Here is a 24,720-nt window from a genome sequence, read left to right as displayed (position 1 = left end):
AGGTTTACAGAGTGTTGGCTCCCCTCTCCAGAAGCCTTTTAGTAGATTAGTGTTTTATTCATGTTATTATTTATGTCTCCCTCTAGTGATCATGAGGGATTACAACTACATACTGAGACTGACATTGCTACATGGAGGTACACATAATCTGTGCCTGCTGTCAAAGACTGAACAATGTGAACATGCTTTGATGTAAAAAAAAGATTATAGTTGTGGCCAAAATTATTAACTAAATGAATGTGTGTACATTTGAGTTGTATCTGTCACACACATGTACCCTACTGATGACTGTGAACCCTTGACACCTGGAGACACACACACACACACAAACACACACTTGTGTGTGTGTGTGTGTGTGTGTGTGTGTGTGTAACACAGTTATTAACAATGTTACTCTGTGCTCCACTGAAACCAATACAACCTGGCTGCCATAGCACTAACATTAAAAAAGTTGAAAAGTGAATAGTGGTGTTGAGATGGCCGTGAGGTTATTTAGTTCCTCCAGTGGGTCGTAATGTCCACTATTAGGATTCCATGTCTCCAACAGTGGTATTGTATTTTGATGTTGCGTCGACTGGTTTCATCCTGTGAAAACCTCTGAAAATATACCCCTGTAAGTAATACAACATGAGCAGTATACAATATGTAAAGGTGTGAGCTGTTTGTTGAAACCTGTCTACAGGAAGTGTCATTATATGTAATGTATGAGATGCTGCAGCTGGAGGTCGCCCTTTTTTGTTTTGTTTTACAATACATCCCAAAGCTGATATCGCTCTTGTCTGTTAGCTGTCTGAAACATTTAGGGCAGAATAAACTTGACACATGGCTCTCAACGAAAACTCCATCATGTTGGCAAATAGGAACCAGCTTGAGACTAATGTGGATACATTTAAAAACACACCTTCCATTCTGTCTCCAAAGAGCCAAATCTAGGCACACGTTTATAGGGCCTCCTTGCCACTAGGGTTTCTGCTCCTTAAATTCAGAAACAACTCCTGGTGGCGGGGCAGTGACAGAGACCTCTCCCTGCCTCCCTCTGTAGCTGCCATCTGGGTTAGGTGTTACAACCTTCAGGGAGCCAAGATGGCGATTATTGAGTGTGGAAAGGGTCCAGCGTTCCACACTCAAGTGTAGTACATGTGGGTACATGAGTGATGTTAATGATTCACTGTACTCAGGTAAGGTAAGATATTTAAAATCATTACATTACAGATTATACACAGTTTTGTTGTAGAAGAAGAAATAATAATAATAAAATGTATATATTATTTTAGAAAACTGTAATATTTTGTTATTTAATTAAACTAATTAATTATTACTAGTAAAAGGTTGATCCTAGTTTGGACTATAGTTTTTAGCAATCCACTAAATATCAGTAGCATTCCTGCACTGTGTGTCAATTAAAATATGAATAATGTTAGCATCTGAACTGCTCCAATGTTTTGTTTTGTTTTTTTTAAATCTGACAGCATTAACGCAAATCCACTCTGGACAGAAGAGCTTCCAGCAGCATGTTAAACTGAAGGGAGACAGACAGCTGTATTTTGGACCAAATGTTGTGCCATATTGTCTGTTTAGAATTCTGACCCTGAGCTGAAGGCTTTATGCAAATATGTGACAGTAATTTAATTAATCAGTGAACAGGGATTTACTATCTGGCTGACATTCTGAGATTTTAAGGCTGACATATGGTTGATTTGCTTATCAGTACTGATTGAACACACAATGATGAGCGTGAGGAAAAAACAAACTTAAAGTAAATATACTAGTGTCATTTGTGTCATTTCTGTATTTAGTCTGTTGTTGTTGTTGTAATTAACATTGTATGACTTCAATAGTTTTTTTTAATTTTTTTAACTAAACTAGTGATATGCTATATTCTATGTCTGTCTTATATTATATTACTCTATTACTAAGTATTAGACATTTGCCTCTCTTTTACTCTTTTTTCAACACTCAAAAGTTAGTATACTAACCTGTTCAAAAATAATTAAGCAGGATAGTGCAGCCTTCACATCTTTAGTTCCCCATTTACTCTCGTTTTTTTGGCTGGTTAGCTGATTATGCAATTAGTTGTGTAGACTGACAATACCACAGGGATGCGGCAGAGAAGCAGCGCGAGACCTGCGTCAAGCAGAGCAGAGAGATACAATACTGGAAACAGGATTTCCCTTCAACATAAAAGCAACATTTTCATGGTAAATTGGGGACATATACAGAGAGTTCACAGAACCTTAAGGCCAAATTTTGAACGCATCAAAAATATAAAATATTGGTCAAATATCTTTGACCAATATAATATAATATTGGTCAAGTAAAATATCTGTCACTCGTGTTGCTTTGTGCGCTGACAATGACACACAAGCTGGTCTTATTTTGAAAGGTTGGACAGGAAGTCCTGTAATTTTGACGCTTTAACTGCAGCTGGTCTGACTCTGAAGGCACTGTGTCAGAGCTAACGGGTTTCACTCCCCTTGGTTACGATCTCTAGTTAACAGAGAGAAAACTGAGAGTTCAAGGACGGTCCGTTAATCTGCTGCTAGATTTACTGCCACTGCTGCTGCACTAGCCCTGTCGGTAACGGAGGCGACGGTCAGAGGATGAGAGCGCGAGCACTGCAGTAATGATGCGTTTTATTCTGGACTGCCTGAGGACACCGAGAGCGAGAAACCCTAAGGATGAAGGGTAACGTTAAAATGACCGTTAACGCTCTTTCAATTATTTCAATTATAAAGTATTTTCTATCTACATTCCCAAGAGTCGCATGGTCTCATCATTTTAATGCGGTTTTAAACTTTGACCAAACTAAAACGTAAATGGAGGCTTTAAATTAGGAATATATTTAGGCTTTAAGTCAAATAGTGTAGGCTGCAGCAACCTAGGGCCTGCCCAATGTGTGTGGGGGGTTTAACCGACGTGCTTAATGAACGTTACGTTCATTAGTAGCCTGTGGGGTCTGTGTGCCAAATGTCACATCCCAAACCCTACTTGGTGGGTAGTAACCAAACTACACTTACTCAAGTCGATACTATTTTGACGTGCTTGTATTTACTTGGGTATTCCCGTTTTATATTACATTTTAGAGGGAACTCTTGGAATGTTTAGTCCACTACATTTCACTATCGTTAGTTACTATAGTTAGTTAATATACTATGCAATATAGCCCTGCTGATACTGATTTGATTTGAGAATTTAAAAAAATCTGATAAGGATACATCAGCCAAATAACATAACATAACTACACAATCTTCATGTGTATCCCTTTATATTTTGATATATATATATATATATATATATATATATATATATATATATATATATATATATATATATATATATATATATATATATATATTTACATTTTACAATGTAAAACACTTTATGTAATGATGACAGTGTTTGTAAATCAACTCAAATCTATTTTGGCATTTCTGTACTGAAATGTGCTGTTAATAATCAGCTAACATATACATCAATATCCATCTATCTGCAGTAAGATAATATTAGCTAATATAGCGGCCTGGGCGATTTTACATGCATATTTTCCGCTTTTGAGGTTGTTATGGCTAATTGTAAACGGTTGCATATTTACACATCCGGCAGACACAGAGCGACAGTATCCTTCATTGGAGTCATGTTTGTGTCCACCTGATGGATGTAAGTCCAATATTCAACACTCTTTTACCTCTGGGTTGGTCACCAACAACTTCTGAGAAAAGTGGCTGCAAGATAGTCGATGCAGTGCAGTGCTCAGTAAAGTCAATCCTCAGTAAATGATAGTTAACTAAAAGGGGCTAAAAAGCTCTGCAGAGCTGCATTTTGGTGATAATTCTCTGGCTTTGTCGCCACACGCATGCACGTTCACATCACACAGGCATTTCATTCATTATTCTAGTTCAACTGAAATGTAAATGTCTTGTCTGTTACAGAACACACTTGTGTTCTCCTTTTGAATTAATTAGAGAGAAAACCATTAGGTATCTTTTTTGCAGATGGAGACCTTATTTCAATACAGCCAATCAAATCTTGCATAAAGCAGTAACCTCAGCATTCTGTCACACAATATTGTGCTATGGCCAATAAATTATTTACAGTGTCAGCGAGAATGGTCCTATCTGGACATGCTTAAACAATATTTCCTCACAAATGTAAAGACTTGAAAGTCAGGAGTGGCAGTAGCAGCAAACCTAGCTGCTGAGTTAACTCAATTACAGACCTATGTAAAAGTAAAAGGCCTCTTTCAAAAAGGCATTCTTATTTCAAATAAAAGCTTTTTAATTCAATTATTGATGATGTGATTTAGATCCATTCATTGTTTTAACAGATCAGAACAGTTGAATTGGTAAACTTAATGACTGAAGCATCAATATATGGATGAATGAACACATGAAGAAGTCCTTGCTCCCTGTCATTAACTAGGTTAACATCAGCCCTCATGGACAGCAGCTCAAATGATAGTGACACAGTAGCTGTACAGTAGAAATTGCTCACACGGTCAAAGCTCAGACTCAAATGGAAACAATTGACATGTTTCAAAACCCAAATGAGGTGTAATGTAGTTCACATTTTAGAGCTGAGAATGACAAATTGCCATTCATTCAAGACATTAAAAAGAAAATTAATCTGCAATAGATTCATTGTTTCAGTCTTTTTTCAAGCTGGTGCCAGCTGCTTGACTTTTCCATATGTTAGAGAATGGAATGTCTTTAGAGGGTAGGACTGTTAGACGGGCTAAACAAGTCATCTCAGTCCCTGAGCTCTGAAAAAAAGGAATCCGTATTTTTCACAATTCACTGACATTGTTTAGAAAGACAATTCATGGAACACTTGAGAAAATACCGTACATGGCATATACGGCGCTTGCTGTGAAAAGGCCATTTCAAAAGGATTTAATAATGCAGTATGTAGTTTCATTCTAGTGTCAGCCTGTATTTAAAGCTGCAATTGTAACTTTTATGAAAAACAACAACTTTTTGTCATATTTGCTGAAACCACTACTGTAACAAAATCATGTTCCCCTGCCTCTGCCCCCCCCCCCCAGAGGATTCCACCACACCAGAGGAAAACAACCAATCAGAGCCGAGGAGTCTGTAACGTAGTGTACTGCTGGTGATCAAACTGTTTAACTAGGCAGCGCTGATCCAATATGAATCCAGATTCTGTTATTGTACTGTTACTTGCCCCAAATGTTTTCAGGAACATATTTATACTTTTATGTCTTTAAATTAGACATTTTGCAGCTGTTAACTTCATAGTTCTGTTATACTGTTAAGTGGTCTTACATGTAATTCCAGATACCGATATTGTGAACTATAGAAATGTCTATGTTCAGCTCTGCAGATACTTTTTATTTTTACTCTATGGGGGCAACTTGTGTCTGTTGAAATAGTTAAACCTACTTAAATCAATATTTCAAATCATTATGGTTGTCTTGACATTCATAATTTTAACCTGAGAAAGTGAAGGACACACACTAAAATCTTTAATTTGATTACAATATGCAGCAGAATGGTGCATTGTAGAGCCCTGCTGTGCTAAACGAGAGCCACTGCAACACACACAGGATGAGATGGACAACACACACTCACACACACACACACACACACACACACACACACACACGGAGCTGATACCGCACCATTAATATATGCCCAGATCTCTTCAACTAACTAATCATGTGTAATGTGTTGTGACAAACCCACAGATAATAATTGCCAACTCTGCAGTTCCCCTCAGCTCGATGGAGCTTTTAAGCCCGTTTTAGATCATTGTTTTACCTCCTGCAAATTACACTCTCATCAACCTGATTTCCAGCAGCAGCTTTTCAGTGATGAAGCTCTGATAGAACCACTGTACCAGCTGCTCAGCACCAACAACAGACCAAGTTAGTAACTGAATCAAACCAGAGCTAATAGAGTGATTGGACTTCCATTCATCAGATGGGCAGAAACATAAGAAACAAATGTTTCAAAAAGGTTGGATATAGTCCAAAATGGCTGCTGCCAAAAAAACTGCAGACATGCACTTGGTTCTGTACACTGACTAGTACGTTCGTTTGTCGGCATGCAGTCAAAATATGTGTGACTTATAGAATGCAGGTCTTCGCAACTACGCAGATGTGGAAACTATGATCTGTGCTGGACATGTTCACCATGTCAACTTTCAGAGATGACAACATGTGCAATGTTTTGTTAACAGCTTGTTCTGCTTCCCCAAAGTGGCAAAACAAATGACAGCATCTGTACAGCACCGTTGAGTGTCTATGAATTAAATGTATTACGATTATTTTATTTGAATAATACTACATTACTGACATGAATACCTTGTTTAATAAGATTAGATTACAGATGGACAGTGGTGAATAGTGATTGTGGTAAAATCATAAACCGTGTAATAAATTCATGACGAGTGCTGATGATTGAAGCAGGATAGAAGTGGAAGTTTTACAGTTTATCATCTGGCCCCATATTTAAAATGCATCTATGCATGATTATTGATTGTTAGTAATGCTTGCCTGTGCAGACTACAGCTCAGATTTTTATGAATGGCTTTCAGTGTATATGTGTGTGTGACTGATGCATACTGCAGTGCTCAGTGATGGTGATGGAGGGGGAGGAGGAGGTGAGAGGTGTGTGAGGACTAGAGAAGCAGCATGATGGTAGGAGGTAAAAAAGGACGGAGGAGGAAAGACATAAAGGGAGGAGACTAGAGGGGAGGAAACACATTATCCTATGCATGGATAAGCCTACTCTACTGCTATCACTCTGACTCATCCCCCTCTCTCTTTCTATTCTCACATTGGTGCATTCTGCCTGTATGCATCCATCACCCCGGGGACACACACACACACAAACGCGTTCACAGAGGCAGCTCCGCCTCCTCTGCAGTGTAGCGACAGCTAGCAAGGGCAGCAATGGAGGAGCGAGCAGTGCAGCAGGAAAAGATAGAGGGATCATGGGAGGGAGGGCAGGATGGAGGGAAGACAGACTGGAAGAATGAGTGCTCCCTTTCCTCCCTCCTTAAACACTCCTGTCTTCTCTGCTGGTCTTCTCCCAGGGACACCGACGTCGTGGAAACGGATGAGAGAGTCCTTGCCAAGGCAACGGAGATCAGAGTAAGAAGACCGCAGCACCTCGCGCTGGTGTGTGCATGTTTGTGTGTGTTTGTCAGGTTTTCATACATCTGTTTGAGTGTGTTTTGTGTTGGTATCACATTTTTTGTTAATATACAGGATGTGGACAGGACATAAATCATTTGTATGTATGGTGTTTCCAGTTTGGGATTCCTCCATCACTGCATTTCCCATGATGCTCTCATGTGATGTCATGATGCTGTAAAACTAGTCTCAAGCTGGATGAAGCTGTAGATGCACATGTGCTTGCTCAGTGCTTACAAAGCTGGAACCCTCGAGGTCTGAAGGCCCCGGCTCTACTTTCTGCTTTGTTGATTATTCCCTTTCAATTTAATGACATGACAATGATCATTTTAGCTGTGGTCATTTCTCTATTAACTGAAATAAACCGGACCTAAAGACAGTTTCTGCACTTATTACAGGTTCACACATTATCAATATGGTGTACTTATCTACATGATGCATATTCCTTAAAATATTTGTGTTTTTAAGTCTTTGAACTCCGAGCTGTATTGCCTGGTTATCACCTTATTTACAGGTGTATGGCATGTTCACAATATGTTTTATCTTTACATGGCATACATGGTTATTCTCAGTACGAGTTGGGCTACTCAGAAATGCTGTTATTTGGCATGTCAGTGTTGCTATACATGATGGACAGTATTTAAATATTCTTTTATATAATGCAAAATATATGCAATTTGACCGAATGTCCACAGACATACGGAAAATATCTGCAAATGAATGTGCAGATGTATGACAGAGATATAAGAACCATATTCACCAGACGTGACGAGCTTCAGTCCCATGAAAAGGGGTGCTGCATGAGCCACCAGCAGTGTGTACTGTAACCATGGATGCACAAACACCAAACCCTGGATTACTGGAAACTAAAGAAAAAGTCTAATTAGGTGATTATGAGCCAAGATCTGACGTTACAGGACATTGGGCTGCAACTGATTTATTTTCATAATACACCCATCTGCCATTAATTATCTCTTGGATAAAACAAAACTTCTTGAATTAATCAATTATTCAAATTGTTGCTAAATAATAAAAATGTTGTTGTCTAAATAATAGATTGTGTTGTTTGAGCGCCAACCTAAGCAGATTTTTGGACCATTGCCCATGATGGACCTGTACATAATACAATACTGGAACAACGTTTGCGTGCTCGTGTATGATTCTTAGGGTTTGAGTTGTTGGTCTCAGAAGAAGGGATGCTAAATCAGACGGGCAAACTGCACCTCTCTGCACGTTGGGAAAGTTTAACGCAGTTTTAAACCTGTGATTAACATTGTGAATCAAAACAAACAAAAACTTGTGTTAGGTTAATGCAAAAAAACTAAGTTCAAATAAGTAAGCTTGTTAATTGTGTCACTTAAAAAAAGTTAATGTAGGTTAATGTAGCCTGTGGTGCTATGGCCAAAACCTTTGGTTAAATATTAGAAAGGAAAACAACTGCCTCACATGAGACAACTTGAGTTTTAAAACAAAATACAGCACATCTAAACATTTGTCAGGTGAAAATAAAAACCAGTATGACATCAGTCAGTGCAATATAACAATCATTCATTTGTATTTTAGAGAATTCCAAAAGAGAGAAAAAGACTTGACTTTTCCAGCTGGATTTACTCCAGGATCTTTTATTTCAAAAAGCACTACATTGCAACTTCAGTAACCAGAGTTCTTTCTCATCTTGCGTTATCTGCGATGCCTCCTCCTGCTTACAATTTCACTCTCCTCCTCCCGTGTCTACCAAAATGATGTAACCTTGCAAGGCAGCTGGATTTGCAACATCGTTAGATCACATGAGTGGTGGATTTGCTCCTTTGCTCCCATCATAACCTTCTGAACTTACTAGTAGGTCTAGCAGGTCCCTTCTAATCTATATCTATGAGGCTGATAACGCCCATCCAATGGACTGACGTCATGTGAAACGGGTGCAGTGTCTCCCTGTTTCCAGTGTTTGAGCTAAACTAGACTAAACAGCAATGCTAGGCTAATTTGTTCAGAGGGCACACAGATAAATAGGATGTCGATGTTCTTATCAGACTCTGGTTAAAACAACAACAAGCAGTGTTTCTTAGTCAAAACCTTTTATCGAGCTGCTGTCACATGTTGAGCCAAATGTAGTACATGTTCATGTGATTAGCAGTCCATGAGGGGCTTATCTCTGTTCACTTTTATAATATTTAACTTTTACCTACATAGGACCATTTAAATTTCTGTCCACATTCCTTCTCTGCGCCTGTGTGTGTGATCCATGCATGTTTTTATCATTCCACATATGAGAAACCCTAAAGTGTGTGTGTGTGTGTGTGTGTGTGTGTGTGTGTGTGTGTGTGTGTGTGTGTGTGTGTGTGTGTGTGTGTGTGTGTGTGTGTGTGTGTGTGTGTGCGTGTGTGTGTGTGTGTGTGTGTAGGAGCTGGAGAATGCAGTGACAGTGGAAAACTTGGAGCTTCAGGAGCAGCAGTCGGACCGCAAGGAGCTGGAGGAGACTCTGGTAAAATTAGAGACGCACAAAGAAAAGCTGGTGCAGCAAGTAAAGTCCACTAGACAGCAGTGCTATGAAGAGAGTCAACAGGTAAGGATGAGCTGCTGCTGCAGCTAGTTATGTCTCACTGTGAACTGCATGAGTACTTCTTAAATGAATGAAATACAGTATGTATATATATATATATATAAATAAGCTGTTATATCTGCTGTGCTGGAACATTTCTTTTGTAGGTTTTGTTTCGCTCTGTGATGCTGCACTGACATCCATGTTTACATTGTTGAGGGATTTCTGAGTAACATATTCACACTTCCAAGTAGAGCCCGAGCAGGATTTTTAAGGTGGATGCTGATTTCAGTATTTTAACTATATATCGGCAAGAATTCATTTTGTAACAGAAAGAAAATAAAAATAAAAATGTATGGTGAAGGTCTCATGTCTAGTTATTGTCAAGATATGCACCGAGCGGGACATTATGCAGCTGAAAAATAAACGTGTATTATAGCTCTAATAGCAACAGTAAACTTCACTTCAATTATTGTTGTTATTGTTGTTTTAAATTGTAATTAGCTAGTAAGCAAGTGTTACCCTTTTTATAGACAAAAACAATTGATACATTAGGTATTGGGTTAAATATATTTTAGATAGTTATAACAGTTTTTTTCCATGTACTAATTTAAATGATCCAGTTCATCCATTTACCAGTACTCTTTTTATTCATAGGATGCAAGCTACAGAAAAACATTTTCCAGCCACCATTTATATCAATAGATTGAAGATGCTGATTAAAAACCTGCCATCTTTGATGATGCTGCAAACTAACAGAATGTAGTGACTGGGAGTAAACAAGACAGACACCGTTGGGCAGAATGAGTTGTTCACTATACGTTAACTACTCATTATCTGATGGATGGATGGAAATGTTACGAATAACCTTAAACTGATGAGGTTCATGACATCAGCAGCTGAGGTGGCTGGTGGAGGGACGACCAACACAGCTCATTATTTTTAATTACTTTGCAATCACGTTCTGCCTTTGCACAAACCGGTGGTTGACAAAGTACTCATTTTAGTTACTGTATATACTGCAGGGATCAAGATCCTTTTATCCTAACCTATAATAAAACATGATCGATTATTTGTTGTTTTTATTTTTCGTAGCAGGCCATGGAAATACTTGAGTAAAGTACAAGTACCTCAAAATTGTAGTTAAGCACTGGACTTGTGTAAATGTACTTGGTTACTGTCCACCACTGGCACAAACTACCGCACCACACTGCCATGATACTGCAGGCTTCTGTCCTTCTCCTGCTATCTGCTGCCTATCTTTCTCATTTCCTCACTCTCCTCCAAGATTTTAAACATGGCCCATATTTAATATTGGCTAATGCAAGCCAAGTTATTCACAAAAAGCTTTCAGAATAATATTACCATCATGATTTAGAAGAGGCTCAGCCTCCCAAAGTCTCTTAACAGTGCCATCTATGGTCAGAGCAGAAATTACAACAAAAAATCATCCTTAAACATTTAAATCTATAGGTTGATAATATTTCAAATAACCGCATAAAATTGCATTTCCCTGAAAAGTTGTGTTCATCTCTATCATGGTCCTTGTAGCATGTGACAGGTAATTATTATTGCTTACTGATCATTGACTCTTTGTATTTTATTTCCAGATCCTGTCTCTGCAGGCGGACGAGGTGCAGAAGGAGAGCCAGGTGGAGGAGTATGAGAGGGAACTTGCCAGAGTCAGGTGGAGGCTGAGGAAGCTCAGAGATGAGGTGAAGCAGGCCAAGAGGAAGGTGGAGGAGGCTGGAGAGAGGGACACTCCTCTGCAAGACTCCATCAGACAGTCCTATGAAGAGATCCTACAGGTAGAGGATGGTGTGTGTGTGTGTGTGTGTGTGTGTGTGTGTGTGTGTGTGTGTGTGTGTGTGTGTGTGTGTGTGTGTGTGTGTGTGTGTGTGTTATTCTATAATGGCAACAGTGGGCCTGAATGAAACCATCTCTGTCAATACTGTGATGGGCAGCATCAGAAAGTTGCATCCCTGAAGTCAACATCACACAAAAATGTATATAATTTTGTTTAATGTTGTTTAATTCATTTGTAAAATCAGAGTGAACCTGTACTAAATCCTGATTATTATATGTTGGTGTCTAATGTTTTTGTTTAATTTGCTGGATAGAGTAATACTAGTAGTACTCATAGGAGGAGGATGAGGAGGATGCCTACATTAAGACAAAGTAAACAACCACTTCTCATGTCTATGTTAACGTGGACCCTTTTAATCCACCAACAATCAGAGCAACAAGCTCAGTCAACACAGTCTCACTTTTAAAACTTTCATATTATGAAAGAAGCTCATTCCATTTGAATGTTTTTCTTTGGTAACTGTGGATTTTAAAGAGACATCATTGACTCCTTACTCTTATCTTCCTCGTAGGAGGAGCACACCCTGTGTTCTCTGTCAGGAAGTGCAGTCACTCCAGAAAGCCAGCTGGAGGAGTCAACTTCTCCTGCAGACACCATTGAAGATGATCCACTTCCTATGAGGCCTTGGGGAAGGAGCCAATCACTGCCTGCCTATGCTGACCTGATCATGGTAAATCAGTAATGATGCTTCACGCACTTTTGAGCCAACACTACAGAATATTTGATTGTGTCATTTTGTTTTGGTTCCACACAGTTTGTTATTTAATAGCAGGTGTCACCTCAAGTGACATCACTTGAAGGAGTGTGATTAATAATGTGATTCATCCTTAAATTTCTCCGAGTGGAATAATCTTGTAATCAGTACATCTGTAGTTTGTAGTCTGTAGTTTGTAGTGTGTGCACCCTCATGTCAACATAACAACATAAAGATCAAACTGATTGTATTTATTTTTGGTTTGAGCAGCACAGCAACCAAAACTTCACCAATACTGGGATCCTCTCAAATTCTGGAAACCCTTTGAACATTATAGATTAGTTCACTTGGACCAGAAAACCACTGGGGTGTGGCAGGTGTAGCATCAGGAGAGGTGTCACTTGTAATACTATATAGGTGTGACTACCTTCATCCTGATACAGTTGCAGTTTCTTTTCAGTTAATGAGCATATTTTTCATGTTACAAGTCTCACACTGTCTTTTCATGTCTGTCTGTGACTCCCAGAGGGCCAGTGGCTCGTCTTTCTGCAATAATCTAGCAGATACCAGAGAAGAAGCAGACGATAGTGGGACCAGCTCACCAAAGGTAGCTTCATAACCACAGAACCCCTCATGAATTATTTGATCATACAACAGTGTTGCTGAAATAATAATATAAATCAACTGCAGAGTATATGAAAACATATGTTTGGCTGGTTTCAAGGCTGAAATGATAAAAGCTGTTTGAGAAATGATACAGTCAGTTAATACAATGATTTTAAAGTATGAACAAACTGTCAAACAGTCTAATATAGCTCACTGACCAGCAGTCACCCTTCAAATAACACTGTGTTTTCAGATGGAGAGATCTGACATAGAGGATGAGCCGGAGGAGGGGGAGCCCAACAATGATGCGGAGAAAGAGAGAAAGAAAGAAGAGTCCACTGTTAACCCAGACGCTCTCAACCAACTGGACTTCTACCAAGCCGACCCCTTCGCCCACTGTCAGAGTGAGCGTATGTATCAAACATGGAGCCCTAGCCACTGTAAGGCTGATGAGACCTTTCACTGTATGACTTGGGAACAAAAAGTGTTTCCTTATTTGGTTGCTCTGGTAAAATGGTTTGTTTTAACAACTACTACCAGAGCATATATAAGAGAAATATATTTGGCCGTCAATCAACAAGAAAAAGATGCAGGCCTTAAGACTAAAACAATTGTGGAAACAATTAAACAAATGTATCTGTGGTTTGTCCTGTCTTTTATCTTCTTGTCTCTCATTGGTTGTATAAAATTATTTTACAATTTCTCTCTCACTTCATTTGTAGATGACCTCTTCAATGAAGACCTGTTCCCTAAAACGGATTCATCTGGTGAGTAATAATTAACTAGTTAACTGCACTTCATTTCACTTGAAACTCATAGGTGTTAAGGTTCTTGTCCATGTTGTTGGTGGAGATCAGGCATATAAAAAGTCAAAGTTTTATAATATACTGTAACTATGTTCTTGTTTGAAACTCTCTGAACTCAAGCATTATTACATGTTATTGGATTTAAGGTTTCACTGCTGTTTCATGTATCACCATGTAAGAACATTTACTCATTTACTCAATTACTCAAATGTGTGTGTGTGTGTACAGTACATGTGTGTGTGTATATATATATATATATATATATATATATATATATATATATAATGTTGCATAATGAATGCTTTAATTCTTTAAGTACAATATGCAGCCGATACTTAACATTTGATTAAATTTGACTTAAGTACCACTGCTTTTGGTTTCAGGGTTTCTATCTGCTGCTGACACAACTCTTACTGGTACAACTACTGTTGTTGAAAGTGCTTGTATCATGGTTCCTGGTTCAGCTTGTTTTCTTTGTTTTCAATATGATCTAAATTATTAAATATAATTGAGACAACATTTACATTTTAACTGACATGTCACTAAGTTTTTGTTGAATTGCCTGTTTGCCAGGTGGATTTCCTTCAGACCCTTTCAAAGGCAGCGACCCCTTTGCAGCAGATATTCTGTTTCCAGAGAACGTCGGCACTGATGAGGGGGTTGGAAATGTTGCCGATGAGGCAGACACTAGTCTGTCCTGTGCTGAAAACAAAGCCTCAACAGGAACTCAGTGCTTTGAGTCTGAATTCCCCGAAGAAGACAGCGACATAGAGATCAGTTACAGCCGAGAGGACCTGGACGCCATCGCTCAGGTTGATGATTTCCGTGGATTTAAACCCATTCAGAGCTCGTCAGAGGAGCTGGGACCGGAGCCCATCCAGGGCTGGAGGTCCCAGGGTCAGTATTCTATAGAATCAGACCCAAATGGGTATGAGCTGGACCTTGGCACTGTGTCCCCTCCCTCTGACATAGAAGAACAGAGTCTGGGATATCTGGCTGATGAGGCTACCACTGAGTCAACAACAGGACTGGAACAAGGTACATTTTACATGTTAATGTTACTTTTTAATCTTCTTCTTAGTGTGTGGCTTGGTGCTGCAACTCATTTGTCTTGATTTCCTACTTAATATGGTTGTAAGGATAATTTTTGAGCGCCTTGTGTAGCTGTCTTAACTACACAAGGTGCACAAATAAAAGGCAATAAAATAACTCTCTCCCCCATCCTCAGCATAAGGGCAAGCATGAAAGCAAAACTAAAAGGAAACCAGATAACTTGATCTCATTTGTATTTTACACATTTTAGCACATTCAAATATTGTGTTTGGGGTACTCTATTGGCTGATCCATTAGGGTTCACTAACAAGCGGTGATCCCTGATTCGCATTAAATATAAAGTACAGCTCGCACCAGGCCTACATAGCCACATAGGCCACACAGTCATAGAAAAACAAAAACACAGCCGACCCAAATAACAATGCTTGAAAACCAGCAGCTCCTAAAATACAATAAAACTTCTCCCAAAAGTATTTCACAGTAAAAATATAATTAAGACATAGTTGTGACCTGCGGGCTCTAAAACACGGCTTTACACTGTACCATTGGGTTTCCAGTTAATTTCGATGTAAAACCCATTTATTAAATTTGCAACAAAAATATGTGTCTAATAATTTGTTTATATTCTTAATCATATATCCTTGGATATTGTCCTATTTCTGTTTTAAACCTTTATTAGTTTGAGATATTTGGATCCTCTTTATAGACTTTTAAATGTTTTTTAAGTCTTTATAGTGTCATTTTAATCAATTATTTCATTGTATTGCTTTTCCCTCCCCAAAGGTCTTGCCCCTGATACTTCTTGCCTTGACAACTCTTTGTTTTCTTCTCCTAGGTCTGAGTTGTGGTTCAGCTCAGGCTGTTCCTGAGCTCGGCGAACAAGTCCTGTTGGAACCAGATTGGACAGGCAACAAAGAGCAATCTCTGTCCAGGTGTGTTACTTCCAGTCAGGGGGCAGAATGGGCTGGCAATATCGAAGAAGAACCCCAAAACCTTACAACTCCCCAAAACTCACTAGACTCCCAAAACCTGTTTAACCAGCCCGACTCAGATCCCAACAGAGAGCTTAGCTTTGACATGAGCTATGAACCAACCAGTCAGTCTTCCTTTGACCCATATGGCTTTAAACTCAGTCCAGAACATTCTAGTCACACCCTCTTAGACCCTGATGAAGCTGAACTGAGCCCGGAACCTTCTGAAAACGAATTGACCTTTGACCCTGAACCCTCCTCTTCTAAACCAGACCAACTGAACGCTGATAACTATGAGTTTGACATCCCTTCCTCCCAGATGGTGCGGGACTCTGACCCTTATGGCTTTAAACTCAGCCCTGACGAAGAGAATCAAGAGGTACTGGACATCTGTGGCAATGATAACCAGGAGGCAATGGACCTTTGCACCTATGATGACAACGAGCAAGTAGAACCCTCTAACTATAGCAACCAGGAAGTACTTCAACCTCATACCCATGAAAACCAAGAAGTGCTTGAACATTGTAGCTACAATAACCAGGAACTACTGGATTTGTGTAACAATGGAAACCAAGAAGTGCTGGAATCTTCTAGGCTTGTCAACACAGGATTAGTTAGCAATGAAAACCAGGAATTCCTCGATCTCTGTAGTCATGACAACCAGGAAGTAGTGGAACCCTATTGCAATATCACCAACAAGGAACTACTTGAACCTTGTAACTATGATAACCAAGAAGTGCTGGAACCTTTTAGCCATGGCAATCAGGCATTGCTGGATTTCTCCTGTCCTGAAAACGAGGAAGTGCTGGATTTAGATAGCCATGGCAACCAAGACTTACTGGATTTTGCTAGCAAAGAAAATCAGGAAGTGCTAGTTTTAGGTAGCCACAGCAACCAGGAACTCCTAGATCTCTGTAGCAATGAAAGTCAGGAACCTCTAGACTTAGGTAGCCATGACAACCAAGAGGGACTGGACTTGTTGAGTAAGGACATTTTCCCTGAAGCGAACAATAACCAATGCATTGTTGAATCAGTGCTTGATGTCAGTCCCACCAACAGCTCAGACAGTGATGTGCCATCAGAAGACCTGCTGGGACTTGAACTCACAAATACCAGTATCTGCACTACCAACAAAACAAACACCAACATGGCTGTCAGCAACATATCTGCCAATCAGGACATTGCACCATCTCATGCTCCAAGCGGTCTGCACTTGTTAGAAGGTGATCTGGGTTCAGTATTTGGGGCTGGAGGATACATCGGCTGTCCTGATGTAGCTGACGACCTAGCGCCTCTGGAGAGAAGGCAGGCAAACCCAGTAGCAGAGCCAGTACAACCAGTCAGACCAGTTAGGCCTCCTCGGCCCTCGCTCAGGGTGAGTTGGAAACCACACAGACTCACATGTGAGGTAATATTTAGAGTTTATCCGTCTACTTGGTTATTAATATCCAAGACCCAACCCCTGGACTGAGTCAGGCTCCAGCCAGATTATATTTATTCTAATGCAGGGGTCTTCAACGTTTTTCAGGCCAAGGACCCCCAAACTGGTGTAGCGTGGTGCAGGGACCCCCTACTGTATATATTGTATAGAAGAGGCTTAAAGAGGTCCGTGCGACTCTGTCTCTGACTGTAGGTGTGTGTTGCCGCCCTTCACGAAGTACAGCGGGGAGGGGGGGATGCGAATGCATAAAGCAAAATAAATAAATAAATTGTAATAAAAAATAAAAAAAGTTTTTTTATTTTTTTTATTTTTTTGCTTTATCTACAAACATTTTTGCGACCCCCCCCTGCAGTACCTCTACGGACCCTCTGGGTGTCGTGGACCCCCTGTTGAAGACCTATGTTCTAATGGTTTCGATAGGGTCCCAATTTATTTGGTTCTGCATGCTGGATGCTTTCGTCCATTTTTCATTTTCATTGGATCCCCACCTTTTTTTTCTAGTTTTGGTAGGTCCTTCATTGTTTTGGATCAGACCAAAAATGTTGGTCCCTTGAAGACCTTTCCGTATGAGTTTACCTCTCATAAATTAAAAACAAGTTGTACAGATGGACTATAGTGAGTTGATTTATCATGCGGAATTAATTTCCTTTGCATACAGTACAGTTGAATGACATTGTTTCATAGAAGTTGGTTCCTCTTGGTCCCACTTTGTGATCTTTCATTTTAAAGTACAACAGACATTATAAGCCTTTTTTAACCACATTAATTTGTACAAGGACCCATAAAGCCTCAAAGCCTCCGATAGTGTCTCCATTATATAGTCTGTCCACTAGAGATCAAACGTTTCAGCCGTAACATTTCCTGCTCAGTACATATTTTGGTCACTATTCCTTAATAACCAAATTTAAGTGATCTTCATAAAACTGTTTATGTATGTTATGTGTTAAGTTGAAACATATATCGGTGAATGTATAGACATTTTTAAACCAAATAATCCAATGATGAGTTGCTATCGGCCCCAAACGTCCAGCAGGTATATTTGTAGCTATGCTAGCAGCGTAGCTCCAGGATGCCAATGTTGGCCAGTTGGTCCACCAAATTGGTCCAGACAAAAATATCTCAAAAACAGCTTGATGAATCGAAATGACATTTTATACAGATGGTCCATCGACGATAACATCTAATGACTTAGGTGATTTACTGATTGTTCCTCTAGTGCCACCAACAGGTTGACATTTTTGGTTTTGAGTGAAATATCTCAACGGCCATTGAACGGATTGCCATGAAATATGCTGCAATTATTCATGTCATCATGATTTATAATGGATTTAGTGATCACTGATGTTACATTTAGTGCCATAATCAAGTTTTACTTTGTCTTATGAGCTGAAATTTAAGTAAAGATAATATGATTTTAAAATAGTATTAAATTTGTAAATGGACTGCATTTATATCACGTTTTTCTAGTCTTTGTGACCACTAAATGCACTTTTACAACACAAGTCGGCATTCACCCATTTACACACACTCATTCATTCACTGGTGGCAGAGATGGCCATACAAGGTGCCACCTGCTCAACAGAAGATAAATAATATATTTATAAATACGATAAATACTCACACACACTCACACACACTGTTGGCTATGGAACGGGAGCAGTTTGGGGTTCAGTATCTTGCCCCTTATCGGAGATGGCTTAGACTGTGTCAGCTAAATTAATGTAATGTAAAGGTATACTTAACATGCACTCATTTAGCAGGTCTTCACACTGTTAAAATACAGATCTATGTCAACAAACAATTTAACAACTGTATCTGTCAAATAATATGAATTCATAGTTCCTCTCCGTTGTCTTTTATTTTTGTTTTAGGCCAAGGAGACTCAGGGCATCGACCTGAAGTGATCTCTCACCATCCAACACTCGTGTGGGGGTTCCCATGTCAGCAGGGTTCCCATGACCACGACAGCAACACAAGTGGATGAGGGGAGAAGTAAGAGGTCGGCAACACAATGGATACAAAGGGAGGTGGAATGAAGGAGAGATGATTAAACAGACAGCAGGGAGAGATCATTCTGCTGTTATTTATTGCAATAATCCTAGTTTTCGTTGTTTTATGTTTCAAGGGGACAGATTAAATTCAGAATGGAAAGATTAGAAGTTGGCAAGATGTAAAAACTACTAGGTACTAACTGACTGAAGTTAAGCAAACCTGATTGGCTGTCAGAGTGATTTATACAAGTCAGGGTTGGCAACAACAACATTTTTTGAGGGTGTTCTTATTTCCTAGTGTTTTTAGCCCAGATGATGCTTGTCAATCAATCATAAGGTTGACATTATCTGTTATTTATTCACTGTATAAGCTGCCAACTCCTTCCTGTGTCCTCTGAGCCTCTTAGTTAAGCTTCCCATCCTTTCCGACTTTCCGGTTTTGACATGGGACAGTGAAAATAATCTCTCCTTTTTTATTTGAGTTTAGTGTTGGAGCATGTCTAAGTGGACTTTATGTGACTTTGTCACAGAGATAAAATGTATATAAATGATGTACTCAGCTATTGTGGTTTTCAGATTATCTAGTGAAATAGTAGTTTTAGGTGGGACTTGGATGAGAGCTGTATAAAGAGTTTGGTCGGGTTGTACAGTGAGTGCATATCTTCCGTCACCATGGTAACATGCCCAGTGTTTTCAGTCAGTGACTTAAAGACTTAAAGAGTGCGTTAACAGCAGGCTTAGAAGCAGTGTTTCACTGCCATCAAGACTGTGTCACCTTTCAGCATGTGGTCAGAAGTGTGCTGTGTTGCACCTGCACACCACTCCAAGAGGTGTGCAGTTAAACCAGTGGGGGTGAAGATTTTCTGGGGCTGTTAAATTACTCCTTAAGGCATTTAGCCACTGAACTTCACACTTGAACATTTGAATCAGTAGCACTAAAACAAATGGACCATCACTGAAAACTGTCACACTGCATTTCACTACATCCGTGTCCCACTTCCATATGATATACTAACAGTACAAAGTGAAAACTATGCACTCATTTGACTGTGCACTATGTTGGTTGTTAGTGTAGGAGATATTGATTTTCTTAACTGCTTGGTACTAACACAAAAAGATAGGTGTGAAAGTATGAGCTGATTGAGAAACTGCGGCTTTAAAAGACTGCTGCCAATTTCAATATAGAAAACAAAGCAGCGACAAAAAAGTGGAAAAGTATTTTATAGTTAACAGTTTTCTGAGCTGCCACTGGTGTCTTCCCACCACTGTCTTTTTACTTTTACTCATTTAAAGCTGTGAAATGCTATTATGTTGCATTGTGGGTCAAGAGCGTCCAATAACACTCAAAACATTAGGAACCACTTTGAAGTTTGCGGGTGAGCACACATCAAACACAAGTAGTGTAACTACAGCTGCTTTAGCCTCTTATTCATACGTAGGTATTAGCAATTGTGTCCACCAGAGAGCACTGACAACGTTTATTTTTACAAACTTATGGCATATGTGATCCTATCAAATATATATTTATTTAAATTATTTATTATTATTTAAATAAACATCATCAACTGGGCTATAGTATGTACTATATACTAACTGTTATAGTTTACTGTTTTTGCAGTCAATAAATCAATTCATCTCACAATATTTACTAACAGGAAATCATATAAGACCTTTTGGACTGCCGTGTTGAATGAAACTTAAGAAACAAAGCAACAAAGTGTTCACACAGTTTACTGCTGTCCTGTTTCAGTCGTCAACAGCTCATGTCTTTATTTAGTTAATGGCATTGTGGGATAATAGTTTACACCGACAGCACACTCAACAATGAAGCAGACTTAGTAAGCATGCTGACACGTTTGAGCATATTTACAGTAATTTAGTGTCAACATGCTACATACTCCAAACCTGCTTAGAGTTAGTACAACGTATGGAATTGGGACACAGCTAGAATCAGGCACCAGGTAGGATCTGGCAGGAGCAGGGCTTCATTGCTTTGCAGCGCGAAAAATAAGAGGGCGCTGTTTTGAAAGCATCCCGAGTTTCTTACAGGTACTGGTACAGGTACTTTAAGGAAGGTCTGATAGGCCAGTGAGAAGATCACATGCAACATGTTTACCCTCATCAAACCAAAGACATCAGAGAGGGGGAGTGAACACAGATAGAACTGGGCTTCATGGTAAATGAAGTCCTAACTGCTCTACCAGCAGGGGCTCAGTTGTGTCTGCCTGTGAGAACTACAATGTCCAATCTCTCCAACATGTATGGCTCTGGGTGAGGAGAGTAGTTAGTCCTGCTGGTGGAACGTGTTGGATCAAACTGCATGAAGTTAACATTTTCCATCATTATTTTGCCACGTGCTGCAACAGAAACAAGCTGTGAACACAACATTGGCATATCATATGCTTTTAAGTTGATAGGGTCAGCTTGTTAGCACACAGTTGCTTGTTTATACATTCAGCAGACACAGAGCAGCACTAGCATCCATGTGTGTGCTTGTTCATCTGCTGAGAACTATCTGTTTCTGCGTTGCTCCGCACCAGCGAGTCTCTAACTGTGTGTCGGCTGTTTGAAGCTGCAGCTGGACAGTGAAACGATGAACTGAAAGTCATTATGAAGCTCTGTTTCTGCTCGCTGTAAGAAGCAGTCCACACGCACCGTGTAACCAACACATGTTATCCTCTGGGCTGCAAAGCATTGTACATTCAATATACCATGTAACCAATTCATTCAATACATGACATACATATATAGAATTATCTTTATATAAAGGGAAGAATGTGAATAACGGTGTGTCCTTTGCACATGATGAATATACATAGTATATCCCAAATGACCTTCACACTGGAACAGACTTAACAGGCTCTGAAGGAACATTTCAGTTCATATTCAATTTCAGTTCACGCCTACCTCATTACTGCTTTGCCATGATTGCATGACAACACTGTGAACCATGTACAAACAAACATTCTGTGATTTTTGACACAGTAATTGGTACCCAAAGGCCCATTATTGCTGTCATTAGCTCTCCTGTCAAGGGTGTTTTTGAATATGTTTAATAGTTTGTATGATGCAATTATCATATCCTTTTCCTTGAGGTGTGAAAACCCATAAAGAGGAGTAGGCTGGCAGTGCTGCTGTAAACAGGAGGACATAGTTAGAACAATTACAAAATTCCTCTGACACGAATCACTATTAGAATACTGTTCAAAAGCAACACTATGAGAGCCATGAGGTGGTGGTGCTGGTCGTGTCTTCTGGACTTCTAGCTCGTATCTCTACAGAGAAATAGTTCATGTCATTTGAAATGTTTTGCAGCTTCGGCTTGTTTCTGCTGTATTCTTCTATTTAAAATGCATTCGCTCACTGTTTAACAATATCTGTCCATGAGGATGACCAAATAATACCACTAAGCAAGACATGTTGGTTTGTTTTCAGTTCTTAATAACTTGTAGAGGGATGTATCACCCACCCTCCACTGCTCACGTTAACACACGTTACACAATTCTTATGCTGCATTCCAGACAACTGGGAGGTTGTTCTATCTGCTGAAATGTGCAACTTCCGAGCTGCAGGTGCAACTCCCAGCATTCCAGGTGCAAGTCGCAAACATAAACAAAAAACATGGCTGACCGTGACAAACTGAAGTTTCCTTGGCAAGTGTACACACAGTTGAACACTCCACACAGGCAAATCAATTTGACATTTCAGTTGATGGTTTACTCTTTACAAGGTGCTGCCATTGTTGTGTGACGTCAGACAGCTGCTTAAGAACTCCCCGTCTGATAGCGTTCCATTGTACTTTTTCTAGTAGGAGATTGGACATATTTGAGTTCCAAGTAGTCTGGAATGCAGCATTAGTGTAATATCCAGTATGTTATCCATGCAACCCACATAGATGCAATGCATCTCCCACTCTCTGTTTCATGAGCTGGCTAAAGTCCCAACCAACATCTTCTTTTGTCAAAAACTGATACACTTCAAAATGACATTCCTTTATAAATCAATATTAAAGATGTTATGACCAGATTTGTTCCCAAGAGAATTTTACAAAGGATTGAAGAACATGTCCCTATTTTCTACCTGGCATTTCCTGTTAAAGCATGAAATACACATGTGTTCCATGTCTGTGTGATATCAACCTTCCACTCTCCAAGCTAAACTAGTTTTTGATTAATAAATGGTATCTGTTTTCTTACTCTTAAATTGTTGGAAATATTACACTGTACATAGACACATGTAGCACAATAAACATGTCATTCCGTGCATTGTAAAAATGACCAGGTTAGCAAGTTATTTTATTATTTACACAGATGGCAGTTGAATTATTTGTTTTTGCGGGCATATTTATTTATTTATTTATTTTTGTATTGACCCATTTTTGTATTTATTTATGTACATGCTGCTTATAATATGTGTACATGATCAAGACACGAACATGATCAAAATATTGAAAGCAGCAATATTGTTCATAGAGAAGACAGAAAGGATAAAGTTGCTTCTGGGCTTTTCATTCATTCATGTCCCTGGCAGTGCGTGTGTGTTTTCTATGATGTATGCACTTTAAAAGCCATGAGTGAAATGATATTCAAAAGAACTTCTGTGTTTTGCCATGGTGAAGCATTGGTTTCTTGTTATGATAATACATTTATGTGTGATGTTGTATGTGTTGCTGTCTCAATGTGTGGTTCTGTGTTGGAAAAATTAAGAAATAAAACGGATCACTTTCTGTGTCAATGTACATGCACATTTAATCTTCAGCCATTTGTTGGATAATGTTAATGAGCAGCAGAATGAACTTCCTTTCGCAGACCAACACACGATCAGGGCTCGAGAGGAAACAACATGTTTTGGTGTACTTGTCTAAAACTTAAAGGAGACGTGTCATGAAAAGCTCACTCAGAGCTCGTGCACATATGTTTGGGTATCTGGAGTAAATGCCAACCCACAAACTGAAATAAGACAACTCAGTATATCAGAAAACATGGGATTCAACACCATTCAGATTTGGCTCCCCTTACATGACATGCAGGCTCATAATATCAGATCAGAATATACCGACCCCACAGTATCGTCATGGATGTATTATAAGGACTTGATACGGCGCCGCCACTCAGCATTGCTTGCAATTTTCCCCGTGTCCCAAAAAGCATTGTCTTCATAGGCCACCTTTGTAAAAGAGTAAAGCTGTTGACAGGACACCTCCAACTGCAAACAAGGTCAATTATGACTCTTTCTGTTATGCATTTTTTATCCATATAGGCCTTATATTTGTAAAACTTTCATCATGACGAGAAAAGTCTGTGACGTCACCTCGCGGGCACCCGGGGCCAGAAGGAGAACAATTACTGCGCATAGTCAGTGGGTAACCAGGTAACCAGGAAGTAAATCCAGAAGCTGGGAAACCTTTCGGAGTATGTGCCAGGTAAGCAATTCTCATTGGACTGAATAGTCACCATCTTCTGGTCTGGTATCCAGTTCCTATCAGTCATCCATGATCATCGCCAACAGCTTGAGATCTTCCTTTTAAATCAATTCTTCGCAAGCCAATTAAAACAGACTAGGATTTTTTAGTGGGGGCCTTAAAGAGACAGAGCAT

At 39.4% G+C, this 24,720-nt stretch overlaps 1 protein-coding gene across 3 annotated transcripts; it reads left to right on the top strand.

The window, feature by feature from the left end:
• The first annotated feature begins 2,454 nt into the window (after positions 1-2,454).
• Positions 2,455-23,852, top strand: LOC115022630 (uncharacterized). Of its 3 annotated transcripts, none has more exons than XM_029453679.1 (12): positions 2,455-2,685; positions 7,057-7,114; positions 9,558-9,719; positions 11,306-11,503; positions 12,074-12,232; positions 12,783-12,863; positions 13,116-13,272; positions 13,585-13,629; positions 14,052-14,084; positions 14,242-14,706; positions 15,557-17,067; positions 19,005-23,852. In XM_029453679.1, the coding sequence occupies exons 1-12, from the start codon at positions 2,624-2,626 to the stop codon at positions 19,035-19,037; spliced, it is 2,964 nt and encodes a 987-aa protein (XP_029309539.1). In that variant the 5' UTR covers positions 2,455-2,623; the 3' UTR covers positions 19,038-23,852. The 3 variants fall into 3 exon arrangements, with proteins under 3 accessions (XP_029309539.1, XP_029309538.1, XP_029309540.1); XM_029453678.1 differs by having other exon boundaries at positions 7,057-7,141; XM_029453680.1 differs by lacking the exon at positions 14,052-14,084 and having other exon boundaries at positions 7,057-7,141.
• The last annotated feature ends 868 nt before the right edge of the window (positions 23,853-24,720 follow it).

This window comes from Cottoperca gobio, chromosome 17, assembly GCF_900634415.1.
Source record: "Cottoperca gobio chromosome 17, fCotGob3.1, whole genome shotgun sequence".
In the NCBI taxonomy this organism is placed as follows: Eukaryota; Metazoa; Chordata; class Actinopteri; order Perciformes; family Bovichtidae; genus Cottoperca; species Cottoperca gobio.
The sequence above is the reverse complement of the archived record's forward strand: the minus strand, read 5'-3'. Positions and strand labels throughout refer to the sequence as shown.

Coding starts and splice junctions, on each gene's coding strand:
- LOC115022630 (XM_029453678.1), top strand. CDS start 2,624: ATGATGCGTTTTATTCTGGACTGCCTGAGGACACCGAGAGCGAGAAAC. Junction 13,273..13,584: donor CGCCCACTGTCAGAGTGAGC/GTATGTATCAAA, acceptor CTTCATTTGTAG/ATGACCTCTTCAATGAAGAC. Junction 13,630..14,051: donor CCCTAAAACGGATTCATCTG/GTGAGTAATAAT, acceptor TTTTGGTTTCAG/GGTTTCTATCTGCTGCTGAC.